This window comes from Athene cunicularia, assembly GCF_003259725.1.
Source record: "Athene cunicularia isolate RWA chromosome 8 unlocalized genomic scaffold, athCun1 chr8_part1, whole genome shotgun sequence".
Taxonomy (NCBI): domain Eukaryota; kingdom Metazoa; phylum Chordata; class Aves; order Strigiformes; family Strigidae; genus Athene; species Athene cunicularia.
The window spans coordinates 1,052,629-1,067,098 of NW_020799109.1; the positions used below are offsets into that span (position 1 = coordinate 1,052,629).

Genomic DNA, 14,470 nt, shown 5'->3' on the forward strand with positions numbered 1-14,470 from the left:
CCGCAGGGCTTCGCAGCTCCCGGCCCCCCTCGTGCAGCGGGGCCCGCAGCAGCCCGCCCCGCGGCCGGGCACGGCCCGAGGAACCTGGCGTTTCGGTTTGCAACGAATTCCGCTTGAAACGGAACGGCGTTTTCCGTGTGGGTGCGTCTTCCAGCGTCCAGTTAACTCGCGTCTTCGTTCTGCCTTGTATTTCCAGGTGTGGGAACGTTAACTTCGCCAGGAGAACCAGCTGTAACAGATGTGGGAGAGGTGAGTCTCTGAAATCACCTATCTCTTTCTCCTCTGCCTTTTTAAAAATAATATTGAGTCTTTTTAATTAATGGTAAAGGAAGACGTTTGAGAACTGTGTGGGTTGTTTGTTTTTTTTTTCTTTTCCAGAAAAAACAACAGAAGCCAAAATGATGAAAGCTGGAGGGACTGAAATAGGAAAGACACTTGCTGAAAAGAGTCGTGGCCTCTTCAGTGCTAACGACTGGCAGTGTAAAACGTACGCAGAGTGTTCTCTTACAGCCACACAACACACCTCCAGTGTGATGCGTAATGTCGTCGGTATAAATTTACTTGTACTGGAGAGAAGAGTGATCAGAACTGGCAGCTGTTCCACTAGTAGTGCTTTGCTGTGAGGATAGCATTCATTTTTATTTGCCACAGAGCAGTTTCTTAATTCAAGTGACTGGGAAAAAAAAGATTAAAAAATCAAGATTAGAAAGGTAAAAGTTTATATTTTCCTTTGATAAGCTGAGACACTTCTCAAGCTCCAAAGAAACGTGTAGATGGAAGTAACACCTGTGCTACAGTACGATGGTTTATTGGTAACATTCCCTGCATATTTAACGAGTAAAGTTTAGCACGTAATTAAGTTCTTGGGTGCTTCTCCAAGCTGTCAATTGAGAATATTAAGATCTAAATTAGGAGAGGATTACTTTTAATAAGATGTTTTGATTTTGGAAAGATGCTGTCAGGTTTTCTGGAGCACTTTTGGGGTTTGCTGGTTGTGTAAGCTGTCTGGCCAGTGAGATCTGGCTTTTTCAGTTTTTTTTCTGTCAGAACTTTGCTGTGTTCAGCCTGAGGTGTTTCCATTTGGGCCATTCTGCAGCGCCAGTGTCTGAGGGAATCGGCTTAATGGCCCATTTCAGGATTGTGGTCCCTAAGTAGGCTGTGTCTTGCCGGCCTCCTCCTCAGGAGCACCCTGGTGATGGTGCTAGGGAGGGATGAAGCAGGAGCGGCATTTTAGGGCTCTGTGAGGTGGAAATGCAGTAAGGGAAGCCTGTAGCTGTGGCCGTACCTCGGCAGAGGACGATGACTGCTCGTAAGATTATTCCTGTGGTAGCTTCTTCGTTAACTGCTCTGAGCTGTGAGTGCCACTCCTGAAGAGTAACGAGGAGCATTGACACGTTTTGTGTCGTGCTGCCTCTGGCAACTCGTCTGCCGAGGAGTTTTATTTCTTCCCCCTGGATTTGCCCAGCGTGGTGCTCTTTCTGTCACCCTCGTGCTGGTGAAATACCACAGACTCCCCTGAAGTTCCTTGTGGCTTGGTGCCCGTTGGCCTTGGTGCTAATTGCGATGTACTAGTGACTGCAGGTCCCTGCTAAAACTTGGCAAATTCATCCTTACGATTTCTTGGAAGTGTTGCCTCAACACTTAAGCTTTTGATTTGAAATGTTTCTTTTTTTTTTTTTTTCTTTTTTTTTTTCTTTTGGGCTCTGAAGGTGTGGTAACGTGAACTGGGCTAGAAGATCAGAATGTAATATGTGTAATACTCCAAAGTACGCTAAATTGGAGGAAAGGACAGGTAAGATGTACATGGTTTTAAAATATTCAAGTTCCTGTAAGAAAAAATATTTTTATAAGTCACAGTATAATTTAATTCGAAGGTTTGTTTTCACAGCAGAACTAGCAGCGTTGACTGATCTTGTGTGTGTGGATACATCTGTAGGTTCTTAGACTTGCTTACTTCTAGCGGTGTGTAAAGTACGTGGTGGTTTCGTGTGGAAAGTCACCAAACACTGAGCTTAAATGGCCTCTGTGTTTGATTTTGATACTAAGACGTTTGGAAGGAGTGAGGCTGTGTTTTATTACACCCCAGAAAGTGCTCTGTGTGTGTGTGTGTGTGTGTATGTGGTGTCCATCTAGAGAGGGCTGGGCAGTGCCAGGAGCAGCGGGTGAAGGCTCTCACATCAGACTCTTGTCTCTTCCTGAGGTTTGGGCACACTGTGACACATTTTAAATTCCTCCTGCGTTTCCAATGAAGCTGCTGGTAACTCGAGCAGAGGATTTCCTTACACTGCTCCTCCCTGCAGACACTGTTACCACTGCGGAGGGGTCGGCAGAGAATTTAATGTACAGACTGTAACACCAATGCTTGCAGAAAAAGAAGCATGGAGAGGAGCAGAGAAAAAGAATTTTATTTTTTTTTTAGTATTCTTACTTGATATTGTAAGGATATGAAGACACTTTAATTATTTCATATAACTAAATAATACTTGGTTCTTTATTTTTACTATTTCATTAAATAATGCTTTGACATTTTTGCTATTTAAATAATATTTGATATTTTGCTATTTAATAATAACTCAGTATTTTTGCTGTTTGATAACAAAATATTTGAATTGATATTTTTGCTATTTGATTAAAAATACTTGATTTGAATTCTTGTTAAGTAATATTTGACTCGATATTTTTGCTAATCGATTAAATAATATTTGACTCGATAGTTTTTGCTAGTTAATCGATTAAATAATATTTGACTTGATATTTTTTGCTAGTTAATTTTTCGAGTTCCGGTGCCCTTCAGCGTAGGTTTGGGGTCACGTGCAGGACCCCCGGCACGCTGCACACGCTTGCAGTACGTGACGCAGTCAGCTGAAATTGAAATGAGCCGTTGGGAGTTTTCTGCTGACACGCTGCAGAGGACCAGGAGGAGCCTCCCGGCGGGCCCCGGCCCTGGGGCGGTGGGGTGCGGGCACAGGACCAGCGCTTTGGCTCCTGCCGCTCCCCGAGGGCCGGCGGGGCTGGGGGAGGCTCTTGGCCAGCCTTGCCCTCGCCCCGCAGGTCCTTGCCCACTCCCCCGAGTTGGCTGCCGGCTGCTCTCGGGCAGGCGTTTGGTTTTTGGGGGCAGGAGCCGTTGTCCAGCCCCGCGGGGACGTGGCGGTGTCAGGCAGCACAGCCCCCCCTGGCTCTGCTGGGAAGGTGCTGGCTCAGCACAGCTGTAATCCAGAAACTTTTTTTATTTTTCCATTCTTTTAAACGTTCTTGCTGCTGCGTCGTTTATGTGTCTTAATCCACTCTCTCAATTAGGTTTCTGGGAAACCACATTTAATAAACGTGTACGGGAACAATTCATGTTCCTCCCAAGATTATATTACGTTCTTAGGGCATATATTTATAAATCCACCAAAGGTTTCCAGAACCTCTCTGAAAGTTTAGAATAAACTTTGTGCTGAATTTGGTGCGGATCAAGAGATTGTCATGTCTTACCCTTTTTTTTTTTAAAAAAAAAAAAAGGATACGGAGGAGGATTTAATGAACGGGAGAATGTGGAATATATAGAACGTGAGGAATCCGACGGGGAGTATGATGAGGTAAGAGGGGCTGCACGTGCCGCTCTGGAGGGACGCACGTGGTGGGGTTTGTGTTTAGGACACGTTTGCATTTGGTTTCCCTACGGGGAAAAGCACCAGTCAGAAGTACATTGCGCTGCCTCTCCTTGTCAGACACCGGGTGTGGAAGTTTTGAACTGAAAGTGAATGCATCTGCTTTGTCTTTTGGGGGGTTAAAAACTAAGAATGGGTTTGAATTGAACTCGTTCAGGCTGTTAAACTTCTCCAGGAGCTGGCTTCGGGTCATACGTGTGGTTTTCAGCCAGATGTTCAACACTGGTTTGTAAATACATATATCCCGTAGCACAAATATAAACCACTCTTTTGATAAATTCAGGTTTCCTTTAATCTTGTGTGTATCCAAGGCAAACATCTCTTTGGGAAGTTTCTTGCTAACGGATGTTGTGTGAGACTGCTCCTTCCCTTTGAGCAATACCTTATTTGCAATGGATGCATATTTATTTTGTCGTCGGAGTTTTATCAGAAAGTACAATTGGAAATGACTTTTGATTAAATTGTATGCTAATGGAATCAAATTTCTTAGTTCGGACGCAAAAAGAAAAAGTACAGAGGGAAGCCGGTGGGTCCCGTATCTATCCTGAAGGAAGTAGAAGATAAGGAATCTGAAGGGGAAGATGAGGAGGATGAGGATGAAGATCTCTCCAAATATAAATTGGATGAGGTAGTGTGTTTGGGGTTTTTTTCTAGCAATTATATTTAATTATTCCGGCAGTGCTGTTTAGGCGAGGTTTGCTCTGTATTTCTCGCTGCTGTTAGAGCAGTGCAGAGGGGTAACTCGGAAGAGTGGTGCCTGCAGCTTCTGTGAAGCATGTGCACAAGCTCTCTTTTGTTCTAAATACCTGCATTCAAAGAAGGATAATTTTTTTTTTAAAGCATAAAAATTTAAAATCTTATCTTGAGATCAGAATCAAAAATTTATTTGGAACCTTTATGTATGGTCACCACATAAAGGGAATGTTCTTAACCTTTTAAAATCATGTCAAATTTATTTTTTTTTAAATGGAATAAAATATCCAGGGTGTTTTTGTCTTTCCTGAAGTACACGATCATCATCACAGATTGTCCACGTCTTTGGAGAGCAGCCCTGCAGAGACACGTGTATGTGCTTATTTTAAACCCAGCAGTCACCAAACTCTGGGTATGAAACACGTCTGTGCAGAATTACACACAGTTCCAAATTCTGAGTCTGAACATTCTTCCAGGCACTTATTTAAGGTAGCTGGTGAGAGTGAATGCCTGTATTTTCATTCACTTCATTAAATGAGAGAAAATGGGACTTCAGATGGCGTTTTTGCAGGCTTTTTGACAGCTTGCTTTGAAAGACAAATTTTCAGTCCCTCTTTACTGTTAAAATTTTTTAATTTCATTAAATGCACCAACAAAAGTATTTCAAAGGTTGGAAAAAAGCACAAAATAAACCGTAGAATAAGCAAAAACCGCTAACTGAGAGAAACAGTCAAAATATTTCGTAAGTATTTTTTGTATATGTGCATTTGTTCAGGATGAGGATGAAGATGATGCTGACCTTTCAAAATATAATCTTGATGCCAGTGAAGAAGAGGACACTAATAAGAAAAAGAAATCCAATAGGCGCAGTCGTTCTAAGTCTCGATCTTCCCACTCCCGATCTTCATCGCGCTCATCCTCTCACTCAAGCTCAAGGTCTAGGTCCAGGTAAACGGGTACAGGTCAAGGGTAACGCCAGGCAAAATGTCAGTATCTAACTTCTTTATTTACTTTTTTTTTTTTCTTGATTGCCTTACAGTTTTAGTTTAATAATGTTAACAATTTTCTGTACAGAATTTACACAGGTAGATCACGTTCTGTTCTGACCTGTGGATCCCCAGTAGGGAGGCTTTATGGGTCTTGTCGCTTGTTTTAGTAAATTTAAGCTGATATTTCAATTGAATCCTTCACATAAATTTAAAAAATATAACTTATTTTCGATTTTATTTTTAGGCTTGTTGGCCATATGTGATTCAATAGGTGAACTTTTTTTAGCAGTGCAGAGTGGAGTTGTTGAGCAGAGAAGCAGAAGGGTGGTATTGTTCAAGTGGGAGGAGGCGGCAGAAGAGGGCAGTGATGATGCACTCCAGAGAGATTCAGTGAAAGGGCAGAGTGGAAAAAAAATCCCTGAAATAAAGACAAGAAACTTGAACTTAGTTTGATGACGAGCTCTGGTGACGCTGTCAGAATAACACTAAGGTTTATATCGACCGTGGGGCCACAAAAAAGGTCCACTGGGTAGATTTAAGGTCTCTCGCTATTATTTAAATTTGGGAATACGTGAACAATTCAATAAATATTTTGTAATTGTGTGATGGAAATCACGTTGTAGCTTTTTAGCTGCCTTACGACTGATACAAGGATTATACTGATTGGTTTGAGACCTCAGCTCAGTACTGGCTCATGGGGTTGTACAGAAAGTTCAAGTTTCTTCTTATCTCCCCAGCTTTGTAACTGCACCTCTCTGCTCTCGCCGCCCGGCCTCTTCAGACCCTCACACTAACAGATACCAGCCTCTCGCTCTGCTTTGGCTTTCCCCCATCGCTCTCATGCTTTTATTCGTGCTGCCTCTTCTGTGACAAATTCCATTCTTCCCAAAACCCATCGCCAGCCTCCCTGCTCCCTCAAATGCCGTCTCGAGATGGGTGTTTGCCGCCTGGCCCCGAGGAGGAGCACTAAGCCCGTCCTGGTGGCTGAGCTGCCCGGCTCTTGGCAGCTTTTTATGTGAAGCCAGGTGTGGGGGAAGGTCTCTGAGGAGGTGGCGGTGTGAGGGTGGGGGCCACTTCTGGGGTGTAGGGCTGGCAAGGTCAGAGAAGACAGAAGAACTTCATCTGCCTGTACCTTTGTTCCTTAATTCATAGATGTTAACAGTGAAGCAAAAAGCAGCTTGTGGTAACTGAAATTTGCTAGGGGTCTTCCAACTTTCGGCTGAACTTTTTGCTTCTAGCTACAGATAATTAACTGGAAATACCAGTTGCCTTTTGTGAATACTTCTTTGTGGTTTTAAAAAAGGTTTAAATACATTTTCTAGTTAGCGTGTGTTCACACTGCTTTTGTTTTGCACGGTAAAATGCAAAAGTCAGTCTCCCAGTTTATCCTGTTACCATGTCAGCATGCATAATATATTTTTTCCTGAAAAGATTATTAGAGTTTGATTGCCATGCCTTCTTTTTACAGTGGTTACTGCAAGTCTGCTGTCATTTTCACGTAACTTCTGTGGTTTGTGCTTTCAAGAAAACCCATCAACATGACAAATTTGAAAATAATTTTGACTAGTTACAAGTAGTGTTAGATATGGCCGTGTATTAGCCAAGAATTAACTAAATAATTTCTTTGAGCGCGGGGGAAAATCTTGAAACTGCTTACAAAGTGTTCATGAGGACTGATTTGGGGAGAATTTGAACCACCTACTGCTAATGCTCTTACCCACTCTGCTTTTCAAAGAAACTGATGGTTTTCAAGTTAAGGCACAAATCAAAAGTGAAGGCATTGTTTTCACGAAATAATTAATAGATATGCAGTTTTTTCATTTTGCCATATAACTGCAATCCTGTTTGTGTGTTCTGTTTTAGGAAACGTAATTAAAAGCTGACCTTATCAATTTTTCTAATGCACCATCTTACTGTGTTAAAGTTTCTGTTTTAAAATGCACTGTGGTGATACTGGGGAAGTAGGAGGAAATTGTCACTTTTTTTAGTGACTCTAGGCCAAATTGTATTGATGCATCGTTGTCTCTACTGCTACCAGTAGCAGTTATTCTGCTAAATACAAGTCAGGCACTGGAAAAAGAATCTTCCATGTTGTTTCAGGTCCCATTCAAGGAGTTCTTCCAGTTCCAGATCAAGATCTCGTTCCAGTTCCAGAGAACACTCTAGATCTCGTGGGTCGAAATCAAGGTGAATGAGGTAGCACTCTCTCCTTGCAGAGAGAAAAAAGGGCAGAAGAACCAACCGCTTGTTGATTTCATCGTAAAAATTATGCCGGTCAAAAAAACATTAACTCGTTTTTATCTTGGAAGTCAGAATGCCTGGGGTCTCTGCACGAGGTGGTTGCCACTACAGATGTATTTCTTGAGAATGCGAGGTTTTGGTTGAAGAGTTTTAAGTCTGATCTAAGCTAGAGGAGTGGACGCCACAGATCTTCACTGGGAAGGAAGAAGAATTTGAATGCATGTTTCCTTGCTCCCGTAATTTTTGCTGGTTTTACTGTTTCCACTTTGGCTACTTGATGTGGAAGAACGTTAGCAAACACTCTATGCTTCTGGGTTTGTGTTTAGTGGTAACTTACTGAATGTGTCTTAACTTCCACTAGATAGTGCTGCCACGATCTTTATAAATGTGGGGGGAACGTATAAAACCGTGGGTAGTCAGTCGTGCCAGAAGCTGGCAGGAGGTGGAGGGAGCTGGTGTTTCCTGCACAGCGGTAACCGGGGAAGGGTCAGAAAAGCGCCTGAGTCCCTTGAGGTGTCCCCGCACGGGCGTCCTGGGGCAGGACTGGCCTTTGGCACTGGAATGAAGAACTGTCCCATCTCCGTGCATGTGGAGAATCTTAAAACTCTTAAATAAGGAAGTTTGAGTTGGGAAGACCGGTGCCAAATGGTGCTGATGCCCTTGGGGGGCAGGAACGTGGCTGTGGATGGGCCCGTGAGAGGCAGCGCCAGGTGGAATCCGTGATGTTAGGAGGAGATGAAGGGTGCCTGTGCCCCCGCCGCGGGCCTACTCGCTCGTGCCACACGGCATCCTCCGCGCACCCTCGGCTTGGGTGAAACAGGACTGCTTTGTTATTTCCAGTGGAAACCCTGAAAATCCTCTGCCGACAGCATGCACGGTGTTGTTGGGTTTTTTAAAATGTTTTATCCAGCTTTTTGGAAAAAAAAAAAAAGTCCTCTCAGGTGTTTTTATATAATTTTGGAATTGCAGTTTAGGACTTTCTAGCTCATACTTTTTCAATATGTGGTTTTTTTTCTTGGTTTGGTTTTAGGGGTTATTTTTTTTTTAGATAACCAAAGTGATTCTTGAGTGCTTGTAAGCGAAGCTGGTTCATTTTTCTTTAAATGCCAAAATGACTGTACTCTGAGAGGTTTTTAAAAATATTCCGGCTGCGTAAGACCTTCGTCTTACTCCCCAGCAACTTTATTTTGAGATCTGTAAAGGTGCCTTCTGAGGGCTTTTACTGTTCTAGTAAGCTGACCAAATCCGCAGTGTGAACTACCCATTAATGTGGAGTGGCCCGGTGTTAAATCACCCTTGCATCTGTGGTTTTCGAGCCATTTTTGCTCTGAATTTAACTCCTGAGGAAGGTCCTTACATGGGCTTTCCTGTCCCACTCTCCCACCGCTTCTTTGTCAAAACGTGTCATTCTGGTGAATGCTGGGAAGAGGTTTCCAAACCGTTGGTGGTCTGTATATCAAGAAACATTGTCTAGGAAAATTTATTAAGGGAACTGCCATGGCAGTAGAAGTCTTTTATTGGCAGATAACTAAGGAGTAAGTATTAAAGCATCCACACGTTTATTTGCCAAACCACTGCTGTAACTAGAGTAGTGAGCGTTCGTGAAAACTGTCTCTTTTTGTTCTTTCTTTGTTTGTTCTATATTATACCAGAATTAAATCTGATTTATTTCTTAATCAATAAAGATCCAGCTCCAGGTCCTACAGGGGGTCTTCCACCCCAAGGAAAAGATCTTACTCAAGCTCTCGTTCATCATCTTCCCCCGAGAGAAGCAAGAAGCGAAGTCGTTCTAGATCTTCTTCATCTGGTGATCGCAAAAAAAGACGATCGAGATCACGGTCACCCGAAAGGTTTGGGTTTATGTAGAATAAGAATGGGTGTATTTAAATGTGTGATTTTTTTTTTTTTTTTTTTTTAATTTTTTTCTGAAGGACTGAGATTTACTGGGAAAGAATTGAATCCGATCAGTTATTCTGATATTAAAAGTAGTTTTCTCACTTCCCCTACTCTTACTTCTTATTAAAACCTCTGTAATTGCTTTTTGGTTTTTATTTCTCCCCCTCCAATGAAACTTCTTCCTGCTAAGAGCATGTTCAATAGAAAGACCTGGGTCACCATTCTTTCCGTGTGTGAAAGTGTTAATGTGTACATTATTGATTTATTTTCATAAGTAAATACTGCATTCAGAAATGGTATTCTCCTCTCAGTATTAAACTTACATTTTTAGTATTAAATTCACATTCACGACCTTAAAGTGGTTTAGAGTTATTTCTATATTCTTAAAAGGCCCCTATCAGATATACTTGGCTTCCAGCTATTATAGGATACAGACTACTCAGAGTGGATGCTAAAATTAATTTCAACTTATTTCTTTGCATGCTTTCTCCATTTATATCTTACAGACGGCGCAGATCATCATCTGGATCTTCCCATTCTGGTTCCCGTACAAGTTCTAAAAAGAAATAATGTATTAAAGCTCACATTTAGGGGGGAAAAAAAAAAATTCCAGTCAGTGCATGAGACATTTTTAAGAAGTTGGTGTCTTACTTGGTCAGAAGTGCTAAATCTGCTAGTAGAGGTGCATGTCTGTCCTTGCTTTCTGGAAAACTGCAGCTTTGTTCATTCATGAAACAAAAAGTGAAGTAGCATTTTAAGCCATAAACTCCTCGGAGGTGCTGTGAGGTTTTGTTATTTGGGTAAGGAGAGGCTCTCGGTCGCTCGGTCCCTGGCTCTCTCGGAGGCATGGGCAGGCCCAGGCCAGCTCTGCTCTCCTACAGCTCTGCTCCAGCCCGAGGACTGGGGGAAAGAACCCCAGTCCTGAGCTTGCTTGGCGAAGCTCCTGTGGGACCACAGAGGATTAGCGTAGCCCTAGGGCTGGTGCTCCCCGTCGGACGACAGTAGTGAGTACTTGGGTCTAATTATTTTTTATTTTTCCGTGTTGAAGTAGCAGTATAGACGGGTGCCCCTCTCTTTAGCTGTGACACGCCCAGCCTGGGGGACGAGGGTGCAGAGCGAGCTGGGCTCCGGTCCCCTGAGCGAGGACGTTGGGGACCTGGGGCGCGTCTCGGCGTGGCCCCGCGCTCAGCGACCTGCCTGTTCCGCAGCGGGGACGGGCTGGGGGCTTCCACCTGCACGGACCCTGGACCCTGCCATCCTCTCAGAGAAGGATCGTTTAGGATCTGCTCTTGAGATGGAGGAATATGGAACTAGCTTCTCGGAATCTAGTGAAGCTTCTGCAGGCCGTCTAAATTCATTTGGGGCTGACTAAAATTTTCAAGGTATCGGAATTTTATTTATATTTAAAAGTGAGAATGAATAAACTCTGTAGAACAAAGTCCTGACATCTTAAATGTGTTCTTCATCAATCATTCTTTTTCCCTTAAACATAATTTATGGCTTAAAATGCTTTATTGAATCTATTTTACTAGCAATATCAAAAAACTTGGTCTCTCTTGAGCTCCGTTTGGTTAAGAAAGGTTTTAAGTATCTTCAGTGCCATCACAAGGTAAGTATGTTAAGGAAAATTATTCTTTTGAAGAAAGCAAACAGCAATATATCTGCATTTATTTCGATAGTAAAACATCCAAACCCTTATTTGACTGCTGCTTTTTTTAAATGGACTGCACAAAAACAAACGGAGCAAAATTTAAAAACTACAGTCTGCTTTCTTTTTCTTTTCTCTTTTTTTTTTTTTTTTTTTTTTTTCTGGTATACAAGTGAAATGGTTTTGGTGTAGAAATATTTTGATAATCTTTTTGCAGAAAAAAAAAAAAGCTCTGCAGTTTCTTCTTTTAATGCTTTCTTTTCTATCTAATTTCAATGCTAAATGTGTGTAGATTGCACAAGAGCAGGTTAGTCTTGTAACTGTGCCTCTGACTTCAAAGTCCAACTACTAAATTGTAAAAATCAGATCAAATAGATGCTATGTTGTTAGCCTTTGGGGGTTTTTTTTCTTGTGCTTTGTATTAAAATTTGTTGCTGTACTTAACAGATGAAAGTTTTTAAATTTAGCAAATGATAGGCTACAGACAAAGGCAAGCTCTGGTTTCATTTGGCTTAGATAAAATGTAAGGCAAAATGATTCTGTAGACAAGTGTAAATAAAAGTTGTGAGTTAACCGTGCAGTGAGTGCTTTCTCTTGGAAACAAGGAAATCCCTCTGTACCCTCCCCCAACAGATCCTGGTGGTGGTGGTCTCTGTTACTGCCGTGCACGGGCCCTGCGTGCCTTTCCCTGGCCGCACATATCCTAAATTTTCAGGTGGTTTCGGTTCTTTAAGTACTGAAAATAATGTTTGTATTTCGACAGCAGCGCGTTTAAAATGAACTTTTAGAAAAACTCCAGGGTGTTTCCTCCGTATGCGTTCCGTATCTTTTTTTCAGAATGCTTGTAGAGGAGGCAGCACGTTGAAAGTATTTTGATGTCTGCATTTTAAAACACAAAGGCAGAGCGACTGTGGTGGTTTTTGCGTGCCTGTTGGAAATGATGCAAAATTCCTCTTTTTTTACTGGACTGGTAAATAAATTAGAACTAGCTGTGGTCCACCTCTGCTAAGACACAAAGCCTGGTTTAAGCTCAGGCAGTGAGAAAGCATTACAGGTTTACCGTAATAGGCTGCTCGTGCGGGCGGGGGGTAGAATTATCTCCAGTGACCCAGCAGTAAATTTTTATGTTCCACTAGAAAATACTTTCCTTTCCTTGGGATCAGATAAATTGCTGCTTGTAGAAATAAGTGGGTATTTCTGTGCAGCTTTATCAAAGATCAGTGAAATGTGTCACGGCAGAGGAAGTGTTGGTCAGGTTAAGTTTAGGGCTAATAACGCTTTTCTAAGAAAAAATAAATACATTCATGAGTAGTAGCAGTGGGTTTGCATGAGCATTCTTTTGTGGCAATTGAAAGCTACAAAGTGATTTTTCTAAAAGCAGAGTAGCTGCTCATTTTATATAAGTCGGGCAAGTGAGCAAAATCCACTGCTTGAAAAACCCAGTTTCCTTTTTCTTCAGATGGGTCAGTCAACGGGAAATAAAACACGTGAAGATGTAACAACATGTACATTTTAAAACAAGGTTGCTTCATTTCCACACCAGGTAACAGGGTGTTTGGGTTGGGTTGCTTTTTAAGTATGAAAGTACAGATACTTGTACTTCCCCAAAATTTGGAGAAGGGAGCAACAGGAGGCAGCAGTGCTCCGTTAACGGTTTTATTACGGCACCAGCTTTGAGCCAAGTCCTGCACAATTTACCTATCCTCCCGTTATCAAAATGGGTAGTATTTTTATTGGGGGGGAAAAAAATAATTTTTAAAAAAAAATCTGTGGAGTGCTTCATACTTAGTTTGGCAAATGGAACTAATAAAGTGATGCTTTCTCAGGGGCTGGCTGTGGACCCCAGACCCAGTCAAGCTGCGGGGAGGGCAGGACCCAGTAGTGGCACAAAAGCTTTCCAAAGGGTGGAGGGGCCAGGGGAGATGTTGGCTGGGAGCTCCTGCGAGTTCAGCACAAGTCCCTGTTGGAGTTAATAAGGGGAGAGCGGGGAGGAGGGGAAACGGTGTTTTCCCCTCACACTTTCCCAGACTTTCTGCTTTAAGCCGAGTACATCTGAGTTCAGTGTGAATACTGTCCCCAGCACTGGATTTGTTTTGCAAATGACATCCTGCTGTCTGTCTGCCAGATTAAAAAAAAACGAGTTCCTTCGTTTAAGGACAAATTGCTGTAAATGTTCTAGAAAGCAGAGAATTAACGAGCCACAGCTCAATAATTTATACAGCAAACCCTGACTTCTAATGTGGCTCTTCTTCAGGAGAGATGCAGCTCTACCCCTTTCGTGATTTAGTCTGTGCACATTGAGTCGGGCAAAGTAAAAATCTGAGCAGGGCAGTATTTTAAACTAGGCTTTGTTAATGGCACTTTTAACCTGTACGGCTGTTAGAACTTTATTAAAATAGTTAACTCTGACAGCAAAAATTACTGAAATCCCTGGATGTTGTTGATTTATATAGAGGAAGATGAGAAATTCCTGCTGGTAGGCGAAGGAATTATTGTGACATGAAACAAGGATTTGTGACAAGGGTTGCAGGGTTTCTCTGACTAGTTGTTCCCTCCACCGGGGGACAAGCCAGGTCCCACCACAGACCTGGGAACGCAGAAGCGGCACAAAGCTGAAGGTGCTGCACGCAGGGGCTGTTGTGGCTGTCGGGTTCTGTCACCGGCTCCTCGGGGGTGTTGAGTCAGTCAGTTGTGGTTAATCGAGTCAGTTACGGCCTGGAAAAGGGCTTGGTGGGGCCTCAACGGTGCTAAAACAGTGCTGAGAGTTAAGGACAGAGAGAAGAGGTGGCAGGTGCAGCCCTCGGCACACAAGGAGCAGCGGGTAGGGACAGGGACAGGGACGTGTCAGGGGTTGGTGAGAGGCAGCTCCCGGGCAGGATGGGCACCACCACCTCCCAGAATCATCTGGGTTGGCAAAGCCCTCGCAGCTCCTCCAGCCCAACCATGAGCCTCCCCCTGACCCTTCCCAGCTCCCCCAGATCCCTCAGCGCTGGCTCAGCCCGACTCTTCAACCCCTCCAGGGATCCCGGGGACTCCCCCCTGCCCTGGGCAGCCCATTCCAACGCCCAACAGCCCCTTCTGCACAGAAATCCTTCCTCAGAGCCAGCCTGACCCTGCCCTGGGCAGCTTGAGGCCATTCCCTCGGGGCCTGGCGCTGGGGCCTTGGCTCCAGAGACTCATCCCCCCTCTCTGCCCCCTCCTGGCAGGGAGTTGCCGAGGGCCAGGAGGTCTCCCCTCAGCCTCCTCTGCTCCAGACTGAACCCCCCCAGTTCCCCCAGCCGCTCCCCAGCAGACCTGTGCTCCAGACCCTGCCCCAGCTCCGTTGCCCTTCTCTGGCCACGCTCGAGTCA

The 14,470-nt window shown here is 43.5% G+C and overlaps 2 protein-coding genes across 2 annotated transcripts in view; both read left to right on the top strand.

The window, feature by feature from the left end:
• The window catches only part of ZRANB2 (zinc finger RANBP2-type containing 2), a 38,799-nt gene extending 28,737 nt beyond the window's left edge, over window positions 1–10,062 (top strand). The window contains exons 5-13 of the mRNA XM_026853843.1: window positions 197–249; window positions 379–487; window positions 1,710–1,792; window positions 3,505–3,581; window positions 4,144–4,281; window positions 5,122–5,294; window positions 7,436–7,522; window positions 9,262–9,426; window positions 9,979–10,062. Of these exons, the coding sequence (XP_026709644.1) occupies window positions 197–249; window positions 379–487; window positions 1,710–1,792; window positions 3,505–3,581; window positions 4,144–4,281; window positions 5,122–5,294; window positions 7,436–7,522; window positions 9,262–9,426; window positions 9,979–10,042 (949 nt within the window). The 3' untranslated portion in view covers window positions 10,043–10,062. The remainder of the gene's footprint in view (window positions 1–196; window positions 250–378; window positions 488–1,709; window positions 1,793–3,504; window positions 3,582–4,143; window positions 4,282–5,121; window positions 5,295–7,435; window positions 7,523–9,261; window positions 9,427–9,978) is intronic.
• A 3,492-nt stretch (window positions 10,063–13,554) lies between these two features.
• Window positions 13,555–14,470, top strand: part of PTGER3 (prostaglandin E receptor 3) — a 7,443-nt gene continuing 6,527 nt past the window's right edge. The window contains exon 1 of the mRNA XM_026853847.1: window positions 13,555–13,596. Within this exon, the coding sequence (XP_026709648.1) occupies window positions 13,555–13,596 (42 nt within the window). The remainder of the gene's footprint in view (window positions 13,597–14,470) is intronic.